At 39.4% G+C, this 23,585-nt stretch overlaps 1 protein-coding gene across 7 annotated transcripts in view; it reads right to left on the reverse strand.

Annotated features, from left to right (window-relative positions):
* Positions 1-23,585, reverse strand: part of LOC308633978 (zinc finger protein 33B-like) — a 107,795-nt gene that overhangs the window by 33,941 nt on the left and 50,269 nt on the right. Inside the window, exon 6 of one of the 7 annotated variants that reach the window (XM_081267476.1) lies at positions 2,049-2,419. The exons of 4 other annotated variants lie outside the window; for them this stretch is intronic. In XM_081267476.1, the coding sequence (XP_081123602.1) occupies positions 2,391-2,419 (29 nt within the window). In that variant the 3' untranslated portion in view covers positions 2,049-2,390. Of the gene's footprint in view, positions 1-2,048; positions 2,420-2,465; positions 3,113-9,583; positions 10,957-23,585 lie in introns of those variants that run through there. 2 more of the 7 variants (XM_081267475.1, XM_081267474.1) reach the window with 2 other exon arrangements.

Below are 23,585 nucleotides of genomic sequence, written 5' to 3' on the forward strand. Positions count from 1 at the left end.
ATTTCCTCACAGCAGAAACATTAACACTATAAATGCTGAGTTTAAATATGCTGTGGGCGAGGAGAGTTAATAGCTGCTTTTGTATAAACATGTCTCCCAAAACTTCATGTAAGATTCCGAAGAATCAAACAACAGTATTGAGAGTAGGTGAAGCCTTTAAGAGGTAATTAGGTCAGGAAGAGGAATTAGTGACTTTCTCACAGGATTTAGTTAATTCTCTCATTATAGTAACTTCTCTCTCTTTGGGAACTGGATTAGTTAAAACAAAAACCAGTTGTTATAAAGCAAGGCTACACTTTGTGTTTTTTTCATTCACATACGCTCACTTGCCCTTCTGCTTTTTCCCTCCAGTTGAAGGAACACAAGACCGTCACCAGGATCTAAGTTGATACCAGTGCTATCCTCTTAGATCCAAACCTCCAGAACTGTGTCAAAATAAGCTTTTATTCTTTGTGTGCATGCTGTACTGGAAACCAAACCCATAACCTCAATTTAATAGGCAAGTACTCAGCCAATGAGTTAGACACCAGCTCCAAATCTCTATTCTTTACAAGTTACCCAGTCTCAGATACTCCATTATACCAACAGAAAATGGATTAGGACAATAGCTTTGTGTTTTGTGGCTAATATATCTGGTTGTATGGTAAAACTGGAATTAAATGTTAAGGCTTTTAAATGTTATAAATGCTAGCTTCCCAATCAGTGGAAGATGCAAAGAAAACTTAGCGGAACATAAATTCCTTATTTTTTTTTCAGATATAGGCACATTGAAATTTAAAATCTGAACACTGGAAAAAGAACAATCTCCAAAAGTCACAATTACTTATTACAGGCTTTGGGTCAAAGGGTGGCAACATGAAATGAGAGAGAATTTCAAGATAGAAATGTAGTTTGGAATTTTAAAAAGCATTTCTTAGTTTCTAATGGGATCTTATAAGGTCAAAGATCTGAACGTTGGAGGCTGATGGCTTCTAATCCATGTGTCTACTTTTTAGTAGATCAACTTCGACTCTAAGGAGGATAAGGTAAAAACTCAGCAAAGCCCTACTTGTCACTTGAACTAGGAACATAGCTGTCTGGTTCTGCAGCATATCTTCTGTGCTACTTCCCAAGAAAAGCTGCTGGCTTTTCTGGAATCCTGTTTCACAGACCCTAATTGCTTGAACCTGACTCAGCTGAAACAAACTGGGCAAAACTGAAAGCAGGCCCAGCCCCAAGGAATAATTCTTCATAACTCTGCAACTGGTCTGTACCAGTTAGGACACCCCTCTGGGAGGACATAAACCGTGAAAACATCTTGCATATTGGCTGGACTGTCAAGGTCACTTGGGAGATGCCCCCAACAAAGAGCTTGTGCCTAATGGTATCATCTTAAGCTATAAGGTTCTACACTTCTAATGAACAGGATTATGTTTCTAATCTGTGATTCCTTCTCCAAAGTACAAGTTGGAAGATGGCACAAGATGGGGACTGTATCCTCTCAGCAAGTTCTTGCAGATCAGATTACCGACCCCCTATGAGGGGTGTCTCCTGCTTTGCTGCTGATTGTTGCATTTGGGTTTTTTTTTTTTGATTAGTTGCACAACAACTGATCATTAAATGCAGCTATCATCCCTCAAATGATCTTTTCTAGGGTGCTCACTGGATAAGTGACTAGGACAAAAGAGGTAGAAGTTTATGGAAACCCATTTCAAAATTATTCAAAATGCAGGTTTTATCCTGAACATGTTGAGTTTTTTATACAACTGCCTTAGTTGTACAAAAATGTTCTGTTTTGTTTTGTCTCTTGCATAGGACACTTCCAAATGAATGTTCTGAGGAAAGAAGGAAAAGAAAAATTTTAAGGGAAAAAAATGTAAAATTTTGATTACTGAATAAGATATCTTGATCTTATCATAATAACCAAGAAAAAAAACAAAATCCCAGAATGCCAGTGTTATAAGAGTGCTATGTCATTAACATAGACACATGTTTGTCTTTCCACAATATCAGAATTTATTGAATAACAATAAATTCACAGGCTATACCACTTTTATCAGTAGCGATTCACTGAATACTTGTGGGTTATCTGGTAGTCATCAGCTAGGCAAGCACAGGTTCTTTTATTCCAGTCTTAACATCCAACATCTTTTCCACTCAAATGATGTAAAAGCTAAAAAAGGTTTAATTAAGGCAGCCATAGGGGTTCAAGAGGCTGAACTGAGAGCAAAAGCAGAGAGCAGATATGAATGCAGAGTCACCATGGGTAGTTACATAAAATTAACCAAAGAACTTATTCAGGGTACAGAGCTGTCAAAGCAGAAGAACTTATTCTAGGCTGAGGTCTGGCAGACAGACTCAGCAGTTTCAGTGTCATCTTGAGATGTCAGTTTGGAGTGAGACTTGTACATTCATAACAGGCAGGAAAAACCACACTCTGCTAAAGCACAAGGACAGAGATTTGGAGGTTTGTCACTGTTGCAATTTTTAAAATTTTTTTTTTATTTTTTAGTTTTCGGTGGACACAACATCTTTATTTTTATGTGGTATTGACGATCGAACCCGGCGCCCTGCACATGCCAGGCAAGCAGGCTACCGCTTGACCCACATCCCCTGCCCACTGTGGCAATTTTTGTGGGCAAGGTTTGTGACAAGTAATCACGTGACCACTATATCCAGGATTGGAATGTGTCTCCTTTTATGGGGCTTGATTAAGGGATTTGAATCATTGGGAGGTCTAGTGTGTTCAATAAGTTCATGAGCCTGGTTTTTCCTATATGAATTTGATACATCCACACATTAATTGTGCTTCTGATTAATTTGAAAAGTTCACAGGTGGTTATTCTCATGAGCATGATTAATTTATCACTTTTTGCCTCATGGTTGTGCCAGGCAGATAGATGGTAGTTGTTCACTTCTACCTTGGTATTTAAAATGGAGTAGCTTATGACAAACTACTGCTTTACAAAATGAAATATATCAGATTTAGGCACAGCCTGAGACCATCTGTTCTATACATCGTGGAGTAACTCCAAGCAAGGCACAGTCTCCTCTTCATACCCAGCAGTTGGGAAGGTGCAGAAGAAAAACAGCATTCAGTTTAGGTTGGTCTCACCATGCTGTATGCGTCCTCCTGGAAACAAGTTTGTTGTAATAATATCTTGGCCAAGTTACAGAAAGTTAATAACACAAGCATGCTATTAAGGTTGGTTTTGGTTGGCATATAAGAACTTGGATTTCAGGAGTGTTTCCACCACTTCCAAAAATTCACTATACCCAAACTATGCAAATAGTGAAATCATGATGAATAATTGTTTTCTTTGTGGGCTTGCAGAATCCTGGAATGTGCCAAGGCTATTTACTTGGCCAACATACAACTAAAACAATGAGCACAAAGTGTCTAGTGATACAATATGGTCTAGTGCTCTTGACAGATAACATTTCACGCACATTCTCACAACTTTTCCTTGGGGGAAGTGAGCATGTCCTCCTGTGGGAAAGACTCCACTGGGAAAGAACCCTTAGAAGCTTGAGTCTGATTTATGCTGAACTTTGTCCCACGTGCCTTTCATTCTGCAGATTTTGCTTGGTATTGTTTTACTGCAATCATGGTCATGAATAGACTATATACTGAGTCCTGTGAGTCCCTTATGAAACCTGGGGTGATCTTAGGGACTCTTGACAAATAGAGACATGTACAAGTTTCTTAGAAAGGATTTCTCAATCTTCTAGAATTTTGTATTTGTGTGCCCTTTCATTCATATATATATATATTTAAATATATATATATTTCTAGAGGTTCAGTACCACTCAAAAACCACAGAAATACTTACTATACAGTATTATGAATGACACTGCTAAAGTACATGGTGAATTTTTTGCTAATCAAAATGATCTCCCAACCCCAATAGAATTGGCCTCCTCAAACCCAGTAGAAGTACTTTCTCTAACCACAATGGTATTCCCCTTTGCAACAATCTCTGAGGAAATTAACCAAATATTTCTTGAGAAAATGTCTCCCTGATGCAGTTTCTGTGAAAGAAAATATTGACCACCTCTAAACTTATAATTAGACTCAAGTCTCAGGAGACCCATAAAGGTGATGTACAAAGTGAGACTCATAAAGAAGGGTACTACCAGACTACTACATTTTATAATGTATATAAGTAGAAATCCAGGGAACTTCAGTGAGGATGGATATTAAAAGTGTGCGATAATGGTAGAAGACAGATAAACTTGGGTCAGGTCCAATTAATTGATCTGGGCCTACTAAGCAGAGGTACTTGCATTTAATTGTGTAGCTCAGGAAGTTTGTTCTGCAAAAAGTAGGCATACCATCTCTGGGACATCCCCGGAAAGAGCGGTGAATGGAAATCTTCCAGGTAGGCATGGTTCTGCACAGAACACTTTGTTGTGCACCTCTCTTGGAAGGAGAAATTGCCAGAAGTGAAATTGATGCAGTGAGTAGTCATGGACTTGGAGGGAACATAATGGAAAACTGAAAAGAAATTTAGGGAAGATGAATGTGGACTTACATTTCTGAATGGCCAAAAAATGTGAAGATTTTATATCCCAAGTGAATGCACACCAAATGGTAACTTCAATTGAAAAAGATTTGAATCAAATGGATTAGAGGATTCACTGACATTGCCCAATGGGTTTATGAACAAAGTGGCCATAGTAGAAGAAATGAAAATTATAAATGAATTAACTAATGTGATATTCCAAGGTGGATCTGGCTATGGACACCACTGTGTCCAGTCAGGCAGCAGCAGAATCCAACACTGAGTCCCCAAGATGGCACCATTCCTGGGGAGATCTGCCTGGTGGCAAGTGGATCAAAATGAATTCTGTCCATCAAGGCAGAGGCAGAATTTTATCCTTACTAGAATTAGACAGTTATTCTAGATATGAATTTACCTTCCCTGCATTCAATGATTCTGCCAAACAGTCATGGTATTCCATACAACATTACTTCTAATCAAGGAACTGATTTTGCAGCCAACAAAGTGTAGCAATGGGCCCCTTCTCATGTATTTCACTGATTTTACCATGTTGCTTACCATCCTCAAGCATTACATTTGAAAGGACTGTGATATCCTTTTGAAGACTCAGTTACAGTACCAGCTACATGGAAACTGGGGCAAGGTTCTCCAGAAGACTGTATTTTGAAACAGCATCCAACATATGGTAAGGAACTTAATATAATTTTCTAAGAGAGTAAGCCTTAGAAAATCAAAAGGGTATAACTGAAAATATACTTAGTGGCTGTCAAACAAGAAATTCCAAGTCTGGTTTTCCTTGCCCACCCCATCCTTCCATATGGGAAAAATAGGTACTGAACAATGTTTTTATTCTGTAAAATGTGTAACAAAGCATCCTCACATAGACTCAACTACCACACTATATACACAGGCAGGATTGGTTGGCTGGTTATTATTATTTATTCACTTATTATACTATATTTTTAGAGCATTTGTACAGTTACAGGAAAAATTGAGCAAAAATACAGAGAACTTCTCACATAACCCTTCACTGTTCCATCCTATCATCGTGCATTAGTGTGGTAATTTGTAATGACTAATGAATCAATATTGATACATTATTCTTAACTAAAGCCCATAGTTTCCTTTAAAGTTCATTCTTTGTGGTTTACATTCATAGGTACAGACAAGTGTATAATGACATGAATCTACAATTACAGTACCCTACAGAATACTTTCTCTGCCTTAAAAATCACCACCATCCATTTGTTCCTTTCTCCTTCCCTTTGAATCCCTGGAAACCATTCATATTTTTACTTTCTATATAGTTTCCCTTTCCAGAAAGTCATATCCATAGAATCCTATGGTACAAAATCTTTTCAGATTGGCTTTCTTCAAATAAAAATATGCTTTTAAAGTTACTTCCTGTCTTTTGGAGCTTCATACTTCACCAATTAAGCTAACTGAGTGGTCTTTTACTAGTACTGAGCCATGGGGGACTTAGGTCTCTCCTTGGGAACAATCCCAGCATTCCTGTGTGTAGACTGCCCAAGATGTGAGATCTCGCCCCTTGCTCTACTAGTGGGACAACTCTAGTAGCTCTGGAGTTCGGCATAACCCATTGAGAACTAGGCAGCCCACTCCCCACCTTATTTGGCAAAGAACATTCCATGGAAAACCTTTCAATTTCCCCAACATAAATAAAGCAAACATGGGCTCTCACACCCTCCTTCCAGCATGGAAGCTTGATCCCTAATGCCGAAGAGTTGTCTCATCCCTGCTTTCTAAAATTACTACCTGTGTCTTGTGGTTTCTTTGCCATATTTCTTTTTCTTAGCTTTATTTCACAGCCAGCCTGTTACAGGCAGAGGAAACACAAATTCCACTGCCTGCATGGGACATGGGCAAGATCATACTTTTTTTCTTTGTCTACATGAGCATCATATCCTTGCTATAATTGCTAATAAGCATTGGGAGGTTTTGGTTGTTGTGTCTTTGGATTTTTAAGGAGAATCTTGTTATCTGAAAACAAAGTCAATTTTTTACTTCTTTCCAAATCTGTGTATCTTTTATCTTCTTGCATTAGAACTTACCTTCCTGTCTAGGATATTCAGACAGATTTTGAAAATCTGTGGTGAGAGACATCCTTGCTTTGTCCTCATCTTAGCAGAAAAGTATCTAGTTTTAACACAAAGTACTTCTTGACCAAGTTGAAATTCCCTGTATTCTTACTTTGCTGTGTTTTATCATAACAAATATTAGATTTCATCAAATGCTTTTTCTACACCTATTGCTATGATCAAATTTCATCCCTAATCTCTAATTGGGTTAGATTCATTATCAAATTTTGAGTCAGTTTGCATAGTTTAAAAAAATTGCAGTTGGTCATGATGTATAATTCTTTAAATACACTGTTGAATTTGATTTGCTAATATTTGTTGAGAATTTCTACATTTATGATCATGAAAGATATTGGTCTATGGTTTTCCTTTCTTGATATGTCTTCACCTAACTTTGGTATTACAGTAATGCTAGCCTCATGAAAATGCTCCCTCTGCTTTTACTTTTGGAAAGAGATTATAGAGAATCGGTATAATTTCTACATAAAGTGTGGCAAAATCCACCACTGAACTCATCTGCTCTTTGTATTTTCTGTTTAATTTGCTTATTCAGGTTTATCCTTGTGTGAATTTTGACAGAATATATTTTTAAAATAATTGGTCAATTTCAGTTTAGTTATCAAATTTATGACCTACGTTGTCCTTAAGATTCCTTTATAATCCTTTTAATCTTCATGGATCAGTAATGATGGTACCTCTTTCATTTCTCATATTAGTAATTTGTGTCTTCATTAACTTGACTAGAGGCCTATGAATTCTATTAATCTTTTCCAAAAAAAAATTCAACTTTTGGCTTGTTGATTTTCTTTCACTAATTTTTATTTCTTATATATTCTGCTTTGAATTTAATTTGTTGCTTTTCTTTTCTAGTTTCTGAATTTGGAAGCTTAAATTATTTGCATAAACTTAGATCATTTGCACTGGGCATGGCAGTGCATGCCTGTTATCTCAGCTATTCACAAAAGGATCTCAAGTTCATGGCCAGACTGGGTACTTAAAAGACTCAGTCTCAAATATAAAAGGACTGGAGATGTGGCTCGGTGGCAGAGTGCCCCTGGGTTCTATTCCCAGTACCCAAAATGTAAGTAAAAAAGTAAATAAACTTGGATTATATGTATATTCTAATCATATAAGATATTACCTTTGTCAATAGAAACCCCACTCCAGCACCATTTGGACCGTGTTCTAGTGTATTTTTAATATTCACTTAATTTGAAATATTGTTTCCTCTGCTATGTGTTTTCAAATGTATACTACATGTGATTTCCAAAGTTTAGCAAGTTCTGATTTATGGGAAGACTTTCCCACATGCATTACACTGACAAGATTTCTCCCATATGAGCCCTGTGATACATTCTGAGAGATGATTTGCATAAAATGATTTCCCATATTCATCATAGGGTTTCTCTCCTGTGTGTTTCTCTGATACAAAATAAATCCTGAGTTCCAGCAGAAGAGTTTTTCACATTACATTTATTTTACATTACATTTATAGGACTTTTCTTCTACATGGGTTCTCTGATATAAAATTATAGCAGACTTATAGCAGAAACGTTTTCCACCTTCAGTACATTTATATAATTTCTCCCCTAAGTAAATTCTCTGATGCTAAGTTAGCTGTAACTTCTGGCAGTTTTTCTCACATTTGTTGCATTCTTCAGGTTTCTCTCCTCAATTTGTTCTGTTGTGTTTAGTTAGGTATGATTTGTTGTACAAAAATTTCCCATATTCATGACATTCAAATGGCCTCTCTTCTGTATGTGTTCTATAATGTTGAGAGGGGGTTGATTTATGGCTGAAGAATTTGCCACACACAGGACATGCAAAGGGTTTCTCTCCTATGTGAGTTCTCTGACATACTGTGAGGTCTGGCTTTAAGCATAAGTTTTTCTCACATTCAAAAAGTTCTAACCCTGTTTGAACTATCTAATACTTTATGATTCTCACAGTTTTTCCACAAGCATTACATGCATAGGGTTTATCCCCTATATGGGTTCTCCCATGCCAAGTAAGATGTGACTTTGACAACATGATTTCCCACATTCCAGCCACTCAAAGGTTTCTCACCTAAGTAAGTTATCTGATATACTATAAGGTGTGAATGCATAGAGAAGGACTTGCCACATTCATAGGGTTTCAGCCCCGTGTGTGTTCTGAAGTTTAGTGAGGTCTGACTTCCGGTACAAGTTTTCCAACATGCAGTACAATGATAGGGTTTTCCCTCTCTATGTGTCCTCCAGTATAGCATAAAGGATTGATTTGTGACCAAAGGCTTTCCCACAGTCATTGCATTCATAATTTCTCTCCTGTATAGGATCTCTGATGTTTAGTGAGGTTTGATTCTTCCCAGAAAGTTTTTCCACATACATTACACTGGAAGTGTTTCTCTCCTGTGTGCACCTTCTGAGGCAATTGTTTTCTTTTACAGCTTGGAATATTTCATTCTCTCCTTGATTTTAGGGTCTGAGTTGAGAAGTCAGTGGTAAGCCTTATTGGTGTGTTTCTAAATGTGACCTGATGTTTTTCTTCTAGTTTTTAATATTTTTTATTTTCTACGTTAGGCATTTTTATTATGTCTTGGAGTTTTCTTCTGATCCTATTTGGGGTTATGTATGTTGATGTCTATACAATTTATAATATGGGGAAAGATTTCTGTGACTATCTCATTGAAAATGTTCGTAATATTTTTAGCCTATATCTCCATGTTCTCTTCTATTTCAATGACTCTCAAGTTTGATATCTTGCTGTTGTCCTAGGGTTCTTGTATAGTCTGACCATGGTCTCTTTTTTTCCCTTTATTACAGACTGAGTATTCAAGTTCATACACACTGTCTTCAAGGTTTGAAATTCGGTCTTCAAGGCTAAAATTCTACTTTCTATGCAATCTAATCTGACGGTGATGCTTTCAAGTGAATTTTTTATTTGATTCATTGTATCATTCATTTCCAAGAGTTCTGATTGGTTTCTTTTTTAATGTTTCTTTACTGAGATAAGTCAGAGGTCTTGAACTTGCACAATTGAGATGAATTTCCCTTCCTCTTTTTACATTCACATCCTTTTGTGTGTGGTTATCTTTTTGGTTCTAGTACCTGATTTTGATAGATGGCCAGTAGATGGCCAGGCATGTAATCTGAGGACCCCCTCTGATTGTTGTTCCTTGGGGCCTGGTTGCTGGTTTGGGTTTTTGCCTCCCCAGTTCTATGATGTAAAGTAATGTTGAGGTTCAGGTGGGCCTACATAGTGTGTCAGGTGAGATTTGCAATTACTTGGCTCTGCAGTAGGATCTTCGCTCTGTCAAATTTCACTGAAGTGTCCCAAACACTTTGGAGACCCTCAGACGAAAGGAGGAGCTATAAATAGTACTAATGTTAGCAACAGATGTATAGCTTTAAGATGAATGTCTGGTGTCTACTTGGACATGTATAACACTAACTGCCATCTATATAGGATTGGTGGGTTGGCATTTAAAAACGGTATTGATAATTTTAAAAAACCTTTTAATTAGATCAAGCATTAGACAGCAGGTATCTACTACATGTATCAATCACAACATGAACAGGGTAGGAATTACATAAACCATATAATCTCTGAGGGTGCAAACAAATTGGACTGCCTGTTCCCTGCAATGTGGACAGAGTTGAGTGATTTCGTTTGTTTGCTTTTTTCAGGGAGTCATATAAGACTATATAAGGTTATCTGATTTAAAAGTAATATTGCAATGGTTTGAATGTGGTTTTTCCCTCAATGACTCATGTTCTGGAGGTTTAACTATTAATAGCACTGAGGTGGGGGCCCGATAAAGAAGATAATTAGGTGATGGGGACATTACCTTCTTGAAAGGATTAATGCTGGTTTTGGAATAGGTTATTTCTCCAGAGAATGGGCTGTTATTAAAAAGTGAGCCTAACCCTTCCTCATTCTCTTGCTTCCTCTCTCACCATGTGATTTCTTCTTTGCATGTGGCTCACTGTTCTTGGTGTCAGTCCTGCCATGTGATGTCATCTGCCATATTGTGAGGTAGCCTGGGAACCCTTGACAGGTGCCAGGGCCATGCTATTTGGACTTTTTAGCCATCAGAATCAGGGGGTAAATAAGCTTCTTTTCTTATAAAGTACATCGACTCAGGTATTGTGATAGCAACTCAAAATTAACAAAGAGAGAATTGATACTGAGGAGTAGGTTTGTTGCTTTAACAATAACTGAAAATGTGAAAATAGCTTAGAATTCTGCACATGGAATGTTATAAGTTATTCTGGTGAAGGTTCAGAAGACAAGTAGCCTTAGGAAAAGCTAGAACTTCCTGGAGATTGCTTAAGTGGTCATGGCCAGAATGCTGATAGAAATGTCAACAGTGAAGATGATTCTGAGAACGTCTGAAATGGAAATGAAAAATATTCTACTGTAAGTTGGAGTAAAAACCATTCTTGTAAACTTCAAAGAATGTGGATGTATTATATCAATGCTCTAGAGCTTCGCTGATGGCTAAACTTAAGAGATAACACAGGTATGATGATGCGAGGGGGAAGAAAAAAAGAGAAATGTGTCACATTAGATTGGGTAGACAGAGGTGATGGGAGGGGAGGGAAGGGGAAGGGGGGATAGGAAGGGCAGAAGAATAAAATAGACACTAGTACTGCTGTATGTATATATGTGGCCATATAACCAATGAGATCCTGCAACCTGTACACTTGGAAAAATGAGAATTCATACCCCATTTGATTCAAATGTATGATATGTCAAGATCATTGTATTGTCATGAGCAACTAATAAAAATAAAATAAAATCTTTATATTTTGAAAACAAAAAGAGATAACACAGGGTATCTGACAAAATACATTTGGTGTTCTGTATGTACTACTGCTCATATCTAGTGAGATTTGAGGACAAAGGAAAGTACAGTGAAAATTTTGCAGCCTGGGAATGAGCAAAAATTAACATGTAAGGGTACAGCAACGCAACTGCTTGCTAAAGAGATTAGCATGGATAAAGGGGTGCCAGGTACTGTGCATTAGGACAATGGGAAAAAAACCTTAGAGGCATTATTAGAAATATATGAGGTCACCCCTCCCAGACCAGAGAACAAGGAAGGCAGAATGGTTTGCAGGAATGCCCTGGGATGCTTTCCATGTACCCCCTGCCCAGGATCACTTGGAAATTCTGCTCCTGGAACTCTGCTGCAGCACTTGTCTGCCCCAGCAGTAGCTCAACAGTCTCAGGTATGGCTCATACTGACACTCTAGACATAACAGGCTGCAAGCTAAATAGCCTTTTATGCTAATTCTGCAGGCAAACAAAATATAATAGCTGTGGGGTTACAGGGGCTCCCACCAAGATTTCAAAGAAAAGCATGGGCACCCAGGGAGAAATCCATAGCATAATTCTAGTGAAACTGAGAGAGCAGAACCATTACCCTCAGGACCCCAAGGGAAAGCCACTGACAACAGAGAACCGCAGCATGGTAAAAACACAGGCACCCAACTCCAAACCATAAAAACAGCCACATGGGCTTGAGATCAGCAAAGCCACATGTGCAGGGCTGCCGAAGACCCTAGGAGTCTACCCCGGCCCCAATGTACACAGGATAATAGACTTGAGAGTCAAAAGAAATTATTCTCTAGTTTTAAGATCTAATCTCTGCCCTGTTTGGTTTCAGACTTGTGTGGGACATATGAACCCACTGTAGTTGATTATTACTCTCTTGGAATAGAAATGTTTAATGCTTGATCTTGCGAGTATGTAACCTGAAAGCAAGATTTTGATTTTATAGTCTCACAGCTGGAAGAAATTTTCCTTCAGTCTCAGATGAGATTTTGGACTTTAAAGCTGGTGCTGGAATTAGTTGTCTTTTACCGTATAGTATATGCATTTTGCATTATGAGGACAGAAACTTTGGGGACAAGGGTGGAATATTATGATTAAGATATGGTTTGTCTCCCAAAGGTTCATGTATGGGGGGCTTGGTCTCCAATTTAACAGTAGTGCTGGGACCTTTAAAAGAGATAATTAGGGGCCTTACCATACTGAATGGATTAATGCTGGTGTCTTAGAGTAGGTTAGTTTCTGAAAGTAGTTTTCATCAAAGAATGAGACTCAACCCCTCCATATTCTCTTGCTTCCATTTTTTTTGCCAAGTGATTTCCTCTTCATGAAGCTCACTGCTCTCCCATTAACTCCTAACATTCATAATGTTGTAATGTAGCCACAGGGCCCTCAGCAAACACTGGTGCCATGCTGTTTAGACTTTCCAGCTTCCAGGATTACACCAAACCTCTTTTTTAAAATAAGGTACCTGGTCTTGAGTATTTTATTGCAATAACAAAAAATATTACTAACGAGCTTCAGGAAAAACTGCTAAGTGGGCAATATGTTACCTTCAGAACTCAACATGTATTAACATTATGTGTTCTAAGAGGGTCTATAGTTGTTACTTGACAATATCAAGGATGGAACAGCCCTTGATTCACCAAATAACTTTTAGAAACAACTGAAGTGGTGGGAAAATGACCAAACTCCTTTTTGTGAGCTCTTCTACATGTCCTTAATGAGGTGGTGGTGGGAAAATGACCAAACTCCTTTTTGTGAGCTCTTCTACATGTCCTTAATGAGGTGTCAAATCAATCTCCTCAGAGGAAAACCATCATTGTAAATTCCTAACTTACGCTCAAGATATTTTGACATAAAGTATACTGCCTGCAAAGGTAGTATGAAATGATGGTATTGACATAACCCATGGGTAGCCTGATAAAGGGCAATTATTTCTCTCTGGAAGCGATTGGCACAGATACTGTTGAAATGAGCTAAGAGTAGAACATATTAGCCAACTTTGCACAGAGTAGATCACATTAGCCAACTTTCTAATAAAATATTGCTGGCTGCTAATTGGATAGTATCACTAATTTCAGAAACAAAAAGTATTGGTAATTAGAACCTTAAAAAATGGGCCAAAGGATAAATGACTCTAAAATAACCAAATGTGAATGCTAGCAACATTTCTAGGTTTAAGAACAATGTACTCTGGACTCTTAAGTGGATTAACAATGCTGATCATCACCTCTTCTCTAAGCAGGTTTTATAACTAGGGTGTACAATGGACAGGGTCTCATTTTTCTAAGCCAGTTTGCAAGTATCAAAAAGTTTTACTAATTATTGGGTCAAACCTACTATGGATTGTGGTAAAATTAAGTTGATTAGTGCTATGACCATAAGGAACTTGGATAACAGTTCCACTGGTTAAACATGTATGTCTATTTGATCTTATTTTATATTCTACAACATCCTTAAGATTTTAGGAGGTACCACAATTCAGAAACTATTTGTAGAGGTATAGAAAACAACCAATGCTTTTTATCTAGTAAACTTTGGATTTCAATTGGGCCAAACGTGGATATTTCCATTATTTGTTGTTACTTCTCTCATTATTTTTGGCCACTTCTTATACTTTCTTGAATGAGGGGGTAGAAGTAGGAGAGTCTCTGATCATATTTCTGTCATTCTCTAGAGTCCCAACTTAGTATCAACTGGGATAGATGCTTTTAGGCAGTGTTTGCTTCATATAGCTTCATATTTTGAATTAACTTCTGCTGTGCCTCACAGTGGGTGTTTCTCCCTCTAACCATAGAGATCAGGACAGTTGTATCTTCAGAAGTATAACACCACAGTGGGGCAGCAAAAGCATGCTTGGTCCATAAGCCAGAAGCAGGCTCAGTGAAATCATCTTTTGAAAGGGTTTTGCCTTTTTTTTCCCCCACCATGTAAGTTTTCCTCTTTTCTCTATAGAAATTTCTTGAGAATATTTTTGGACCTTGTCTTGTAAAGTTCCATTTTTCAGTTTTTGTCTCTATCCAATTACCTGGGGCAAAGAGTCCCTAGATTGTTATGGGGAAAGCATGAGAGCCCACCAGTCAGCCTCATAGGTAGCTGCCTCTTCCTGCAAGGAGTGCTAGTCAATCTGTGGTCAGGATCCACAAACAGTATGCCATTTTGCCTGTGAAAGTCAAGTCCCATGATTTCAACATCAGTCCTTGAGCAAAACCCAAGCACATTCTCTCATGGCTTTTGCATTAGCAGAGTAGTTGAGCTACTTCTCTGAGTTACTTCTGAAGAGGAGCTGATCCCCTTTTCTTATCAATTCTGGCACTATGGATTTGCACCTCAATAGTCCTGGAGGTCTTGCTGGCACCAAGACAAGTGGCAGCACAGGAAATAGTTAAGGCTGAGACTCTTAACCTGAACACTTTGTTAGCCAACCATAGTGTCATGCTGATTTTCCTGAGTGGTTCTCTTCTATCGTTCCACAGACCTCACAAACAGAAACCTACATGTCCATCACATAGGTATATAAGCAGTAGTATGCAGGATGCCCCAAGTTGTCAGTGATGGCTATGTGTACTGGAGAGCTCTAGCTCCAGTACTGATCAGTTAAGGTGCCATGTTGTCACTACCTTTACAGAAAGGAGCCTCAAAGGAACTTTGATACTGTCAACGGGCCTTTGTATCTGCCAAAAAGACTACACCCAATGGAGTGAAGTAATAGCCAATTAATGATTACTGTCTTAGGACAAGAGTATTTTAGGGTGAGGGAAAGGATGCAACACCTTGCAAAAACTGGCATTCAATGCAGGCCAAACTGCAAGACCGCCATCAATCAGTGATTCTACTCAAGTAAGCTTTGCAATATGGAACCAGTTAGTTAGCAAAGAACAGTTAAATCCTAACTAGATGGTCTCATTCTTGGATTTGGCATTCTGCTTATGATGCCAACTGCTTTAATTGCTTCAAATTCACTCTGTTGGCAAGGGGGTTCTGATCCTGAAGTTTTGGAATGGTTGAACACATGACCCAGACAGATAAGATCCAATGGAGTTTATTAGTTACACATACTCTTAAACAAGCCTGAGGAAGATACAACATGCCATGAAGATACACACAAGGGTCCCACTTTGGAGCAGAATAAAGAAGGAGTATAAAATAAAGTATTTTCTTTGTAATGTCAAAGGGTACACTGGCCCGTAGCTGCTGTAGGATATCATGGGTTTGTATGAATAACTGTGGGTTGGCAGGGAAGTAAACTTGCTACTGAGGAATTAACAGAAACTGGGCCCCTTGATAAAAACAGTTGTCTGGCTATGGGATGTTACTGTGAGGGCAGAGTACAGAGGGAAACTTATGACTTGGCTATTCAAGGTTATCTCAGATTCAGATGTCAAAATGAACTGATAACATTGGGCCATAATTTCAGGCCAGCTAATACAATTTAAATATGGTGACTGTAGTTTCAGTGTCTAAACAGACTGACAAAAGACTTACAAAGATGCTCTGAAGGGAGGTGTGGAACTTAAAATACTTCTCAAAATATTGTGGTGAGCCGTTTCTTCAGACCGGTCGCCATTACAAGATGGCGCCGGCCTCGTTGTGGTCTGTGACAAACAACTCCTTCTTTGGGAGAGTTGGCACTTGGTTCTTTGACACCCTATGAGAAAGCTCCACGTGGCAGCTTCACATTGGGTGTTCGGATACTTTATTAAGGCTGGGAGGGGCTTCCGGGGGAGGAAGAACTCTGCAGAGCCTGAATAAACAGCTGTAAGAAGATTCCCGGTGTTGCGTCTTCCTTGCGGGCAAGGGGGTCGCGACAAGTGGTGCCGAGACCCGGGAGAATCAAAACTTGCAAGTCGTCAGAGGTGGTGCACTGAATAGTCCCGGTGAGTGGGACCCGACAGTCCCGTGGGTGGGACCCGACAGTCCCGGTGAGTGGGACCCGATAGTCCCGGTGGGCGGGACCTGATAGTCCCGGTTAGTGGGACCCGCGACCAAAGCGGAATCAGCTCCTCTACTAAGAAAGAGAGAGCCTCATATTTTATTGCAGCTGCACTGTGTACTTTCACTTTTGTTTTCTGTGTTTCTTTTGTTGCTGTGTCCTGTTTTATTTGGCTACTGTCTGAAAAGATCAGCACTCCAGGCGCTAGACACTCCCTTACTAGTTTTTCACACAAATATGTAACAAGGCCTCTGGCCTTGAGCTGGGCTTCACAGTGCTGAGTACATTTCTAAGATAAGGGAGTTACTAACTGGGCTCCATGGTAACAGCTGGCAGGAGGAGGAACTGGAAAGGGAGATAGGGGAACTGGAGGGTCGAATGAAGAAGTCAAGATTTAAAGCATCTACGGCCCCGATCCCTGTTGCGCTCCCTCCTTATAACCCCGATTGGAACGAGGACAACCCCAGAAGGCAGGGGGGGTGTTCAGTGGCAGCCTAAGATATCCCAAACTTTTCCAGTAATTGAAAACCTGGATGCCGATGGACAGCCGGCCAGAGTGTATGTTTCTTTAGCCTTTAAGGACATTAAACAACTAAAGGAGGCAATTACTAATTACAGACCCCATGCCCCCTTTACATTGACTCTCTTCGAGTTTTTCTCTGCCAATCAGCTGACACCTAGTGACTGGCAACAACTTTGCAGGGCTGTATTGTCCGGAGGGATTTTTTTTTGTTGTTGTTGTTGTTGTTGTTGTGGAAAAGTGAAAATCAAGAGAGGTGTCGTGAGCTAGCCTGAGTCAATCAGGACGCCGGCTTCCCACAGTGTAACCTTGAAATTTTAACAGGCTCAGGACAATATGCTATCATAAATCAGCAAATTAATTATGGTCCTGGGGTCTATGCTCAGATAGCTACAGCAGCGAGCGTAATTCCAAGTTTGATGCTCAGGGACGCCCACTGCAGCCGGGAAACGGGAACAGGGGCCCACCCCGGGCCCCGGAAGCCAGAGTGTACGGGGCGGTCCAGAGACAGAACAAGCTGCTACCGCAGTAAGATCTTGGCCAGGCGGGGAAAAATGCAGACAAAATCAAACAAAATGCAATCGGCTAGGAAACCTTGGGGAACTTTTGCCTCCAAAATGAGCAGCGGACTCCATGTTGCTTGCATCACCATGGTAACCATGGGGTGCCTAGCCAGAAGAGCGGCTTCCTGGTCCCACCTCCCACACTTTTGGGGGCTACCGATTGGTTCTTCCACAGTCACTCAGACAGGACTTCTAGTCCCGCCTTCCAGCCACTGACCTGTTTTGCTGTGTTTCAGATTTCTACCGGAGCTACTCAGAGCCTATATTTTTGAAACATGCCTGCCTATCAATGCTAACAAAAGATATCTTTTTCAGACAAAATTTATTTCCACGTGTTTCTATGTTACAGTCCTAAATTTAAATTAGTTCTAAGTTAAATAATCTGACCTTTTCTTTATAGTTGTGTTACTAAATAATGTTCTATTGATGAGAGATATCAAATATGCTTCTTTATATTTTACTTTTAATTTTGGAAGTTATGAGGATGCATTTGCTTGCCACAGGAACAAGCCGGCAAAGTTCCTGTGATGACCAAAAAATCCTTATTCTAATTGCTAACTATAAAAATAAAAATGTATACTCAAGGATCTTATTTCAGTACATCAAGTGACGTCACATAGAAGAGTGCACTCCTAGTTAAAAATAAATTAACATGGATCCAAATATTTTAAGACCACGTGGTTACATAAAGTTAATACAATTATAAGTTAAGTTCTTATTCTTAATATATATTTTTTTTAGATATTTACATCGCCTATATTTGTTAATCTATAAATTAATTAGCACATGCCTAATTGATTAATTAATATATATTTGCCTAATTGTTTTTCTTCAACAGGAAACCCATAATTTATGTTTTATATTTACATTTATCAGATACTCTGCCTTTTCAGTTACAGATATTTGAGATAAATGTGTTTACTGTAAATTTGCTTTTAAGTGAAAATGCAATCACGTAGTTTCTCCTTCTCAAAGTTACTGTTTAAACTCATAAGATGATAAATTATTATAATTATTTCTACAAAATATCTAAGGGTTTTAACTATATTTTCATTGATATTTCTTATCAAAGTATAATAATTTGTTTATAGATCCTAAGGTTTTCAGAAATTGTTCCAAAGTGTATTTTTTTTTTAAAGAACAAGATGTTCCAACAAAGACAAAGCACACATGGATCCTAAGAAGAAGAAAGAAATCATCTTTGGGTAAAATAAGGTCTTTATATTCATTTCCCTAAGTAAAAAAGATTTTTATATTGTTATCTAACCAGATGATATAAAAGGTTAGAACGAAAAAAAAAAAAAAAAAAAAAAAAAAAACAAACAACAAAAAACCAAGGGGAGATTTTCATATACTAAACTGACTATAATTAATTTAAGGGTATTTCAGTTTATTTTCCTCATTTAACTATACTAATGTGAGCTAAAATTTTGTCCATATTTTGACATGACAAACACCTATTAAAATGTGAGTTTATTTCTTTAAAGAAAGATCCTTATTGCCTAATAATTCTTACTGTTTCAGATAAAGATTAATTTTAGTAAATAAATTCGCATTGTTGATTAAACATTAAGTATATTGAACTACTAACTTAAACCCCTGTATGACCTTTTGAGAGGAGACCCCTCACCCACCTCCCTGTGAAAACCTACTCCAAAAGCCTTGAAGGCACTCAGGTTAATGGAAACAGCCTTACAAGAGATGCAGGTTACCCAGATAGATTATTCTATACCCCTATCATTTATAATCCTGCCTTCAAAATTAACTCCTACTGGAGTGTTTTGGCAAACAGGTCCCATCTATTGGGTCCATTTACCCGCTTCTAACTCTCGGGTGATAACTCCCTTTTATAAACTAGTGATAAATCTGATCTGGAAAGCCTAATATTTGGGTGATGCATTGTTTGGAAAAACTTTTGACATTCTCATTCAACCTTATACCCAGGATATGATTTTAAAATTACAACAAGAACATGATTTTTGGTGTCTTTTTCTTTGTAATTTCAAAGGTCAAATTGATACTTACTTTCCCCGACATAAACTTCTAGGAGGCCTTAAACAATGTCCTATTATTTTTCCTAAAATTATTAAAGGGGAACCTATCCCGGGAGCTCAGACTGTTTATACAGACGGAGCAAAAGGGGGGTTTGCTGTTGCTTTTGATGGATCTCACGTAATTCGACACCCTGTTCCTAAACTGTCTGCCCAAAGATCAGAAGTTCAGGCTCTAATTATGGCCCTTAAACCATACAATTCCATCCCACTTAATGTGTATACTGATAATCTCTATGTTGCCAATTTAGCCTTAGTTATTGAAACAGCCCCTTATATTGGCAGGCAATCTACTATTATGGAACAATTACAAACAGTTCAGCTCCTTGTTTGGGCTAGACGAGATCCTTTATTCATTGGACATATCCAAGGACACTCAGAGCTCCCTGGGCCTCTGGCGGAGGATAATGCTAAAGCAGATGCTGCCACTCATAATATGGGCCTAGTATACACTATAACCAAGTATGATGAGGCCTCACAACTCCATGCTAAATTCCATCTAAATTCACAATCTTTACGCTTCCGCACAGGATGCTCGCGTGATCAAGCTTTACAAATTGTCTCCCTGTGCCCAGTATGTGCTCCATTTCTTCATTTTCCCAGTTTGGGTGTTAATCCTAGAGGCTTACAACCAAATGATATCTGACAAACTGATGTTACCCACTTCCCTAGTTTTGGTAAGCTGTCTTTTGTACATGTTTCTATTGATACATACTTTGGCTATATCTTTGTTACATTACACACTGGGGAAAAGGCCAAAGATGTTATTGGACATCTCTTAAAAGCTTTCTCTTGCATGGGCAGTCCACGTTGTCTCAAAACAGACAATGGACCTGCATATATAAGCCAAACAGTTCAACGGTTCTGCACCCAATGGGAAATTGAACACAAAACAGGCATTCCTTATAACCCCCAGGGACAAGCAATTGTGGAACGAGCCCATCAACATTTAAAACTTTATCTACAAAAAATTACGGAGGGGGAAATATATAGATGCTGCCAGGGACCACAAACGTTATTATCCATAACCTTGTTCACTTTGAATTTAGAAGGATTCCTATCCCCCTTGTCGGTTCTGATCATGGTATTTATGCCCGGGACGACAACGTACTTGGAAGTGTGGAGGACCTGAGGCCTATTATTGTGCCTCGTGGGGATGTGAAACCCCTAGTAATGGGTATTGGCTTAAGAATTCACCCAGGAATAACTATGCCCACTTCTGGCAAACAATAGAGGGAGAATCAAATATTACTATTCAGTTTATACTTCCAATGGAAAACAACAAACAGATTGGACTCAAGGATATCTCTGGGGGCTGCGTATTTACACCCCCGGACAGTACAATCCTGGCCTGCTTTTTCGACTCAAATTGACCACAGAACAGCCTACTGGGAGTCTAATAGGACCCAATCAGGTGCTCGGAGACCAAAAGGCCTCATCTAGACCCAAACAGCCCATAGCCCCAACATTAAAACCTTCCCCCAGTGGTCAAACAATAACTATGGGCTATCAAACCTTTGATTATACCCCTGAGCCCATACACCCTGGAACTGGAGATCGTCTTCTTAATTTGGTCCGAGGAGCTTTTTTCGCTCTCAAGGCCACTAATCCTAACAGGACCCAAGATTGCTGGCTATACTTGACCTCCAGGCCGCCCTATTATGAGGGGGTAGCAATACTGTCTAATTTATCCTCTAATACCACTACAGATCCTAAATGTTATTCTCTGCCCAGCTGTAAGTTAACTATCACGGAGGTCATGGGACAAGGGGTTTGCTTGGGAAAGGTACCGCTTTCACACCAACATCTCTACAACATCACCCGACCAATAAATCAATCTCAATCTGATTATTTGTGGGGTCCCAAAGGGTCCTATTTTGCTTGCAATACTGGGTTAACTCCCTGTGTTTCCATGGCAGTCTTAAATACAACTACTGATTTCTGTGTGTTGGTACAACTATGGCCGAGGATATCTTATCATGGGTCAGACTACGTCCTGGGACGCCTTGAGGGACATACTCGGCTCCCCAGAGAACCCATAACTATGACTATTGCCCTCCTATTGGGCATAGGTGGAATAACAACTGGAATAGGAACCGGGACAGCCGCCTATGTGCAGGGAGGTCAATTATTAAATCTACAAATGGCTATGAATGAGGATTTAACAGCCATGGCCAAGTCTATTACTGCTTTGGAAAAGTCCCTCACTTCCCTCTCAGAAGTTGTGTTACAATATAGGAGGGGACTAGATTTATTATTCCCAAGGGAAGGAGGACTATGTGTAGCCTTAAAGGACCAGTGTTGTTTTTATGCAGATCACACTGGGGTAATCCGTGAAACTATGGAAAAGGTCACGGAAAGATTGGCTAAAAGACAAAAGGAGTTTGAAGCACAACAAGGATGGTTTGAACAATGGTTTAAAAATACCCCATGGCTGACTCCTTTGATGTCCACTGTAATGGGACCGCTTTTCGGTCTCCTTCTTGTAGCTGCTGTAGGCCCCTGCCTTGTCAAGAGAATGACACAATTTATTAAAGACCAAATTAACATTCTGACTTCTAAGCCAATACAGGTCCATTATCAACGCCTACAAACCAAAGATGATCTTACTGAAGTTTGTCTCCGACCAATTCGAAGATGATTTTTCTACAATGATTCCTGCTTCATGCCTTTCTCCTTTTGCCCCCTTTTCTTCCTTATTTTTATTATTCCTCTCCTCTGACTCTATGCCCTGTTGAACCGGAACCAATTAAAGACCTAATAATGACTGGCTGAATAGATACCACTGAACGCCTTGGCAACAACGAGCTGATCTTGTAGTACCCAGAGACGGGCAACTTTCACGCTTGCACTGCAACCTAAGACAGGGGAATGGGGCCTCCCCAGAGACGGGTAAGCACTGTAAGGGCAGTGAACGACCTAAGACAGGGGCTACTTGATTCCCTTTGACGTGCCACAAACAAAAGAGGGGGAACTGCTGGCACGGACTCCCCCCGGCCCCCAGGGCTTGGATCCAGCCCTGGTTTCTTGTTGTGCACGTCAAAGAGGCCAGCTCACAAGGCCTTGAGGCAGCTCACCAGGCCTTGAAGGACTTGTGGTGTCTGTTTTCATATTATTCAGCCTATAACGGTCATGTGGGAACGTCTTGACCTGCTTGGGTCCGATAAGGTTCCTGGTTGAAGGCTTGGTATGAGTTAACAAGAACTTTCTGTCTCCCCCCGCCCTTGCTCCCGCCTACTGGTAACTTTCCATTCTATCTGCAAGAAATATATAAGTATGTGCTGAGCCATACTATGCAGCCACTTCTGCACAGTGGGATAGGACCTCTACTCTCGCCTGTGTTGTTTTTAGAAAACAAAAGGGGGAACTGTGGTGAGCCGTTTCTTCAGACCGGTCGCCATTACAAGATGGCGCCGGCCTCGTTGTGGTCTGTGACAAACAACTCCTTCTTTGGGAGAGTTGGCACTTGGTTCTTTGACACCCTATGAGAAAGCTCCACGTGGCAGCTTCACATTGGGTGTTCGGATACTTTATTAAGGCTGGGAGGGGCTTCCGGGGGAGGAAGAACTCTGCAGAGCCTGAATAAACAGCTGTAAGAAGATTCCCGGTGTTGCGTCTTCCTTGCGGGCAAGGGGGTCGCGACAAAATATAATTCTCAAAAAACCATAAGGCTTAGAAAAACAAAGGGGTAATTGGAAATAGGCTTAGCGGTTGTCAACCTGAGAATTCTGAGACTGTGTTCCCTTACTCATGCCTCTCACCACACTACAGGGAAAAACTAGCAATGTTTGTTTTTATATTGCAAAATATGTAAGCATCTTTATATAGATTCCATCTATATTATATTGCTATACATGAGCAGATTTGCTAGGTTATTTATTTATTTAAGACACATCATTTTTTAGAGCAGTTTTAGGATGCTAGAAACATTGAGCAAAAAATAGACAAATCCCATATAATCCTTCATCTCTCCCCACAACTACAACTATTATTAACATCTGCATAAGTATAGTATATTTGTTACAATTGATGAGACCATAATAATACTACATTTTAGGGTGAGAAAAGATGTTAGCTAATATAACTATTAATTAACATCCATGATTTACATTTG

Source organism: Spermophilus citellus (assembly GCF_964194105.1).
Source record: "Spermophilus citellus genome assembly, chromosome: 15".
NCBI lineage: Eukaryota > Metazoa > Chordata > Mammalia > Rodentia > Sciuridae > Spermophilus > Spermophilus citellus.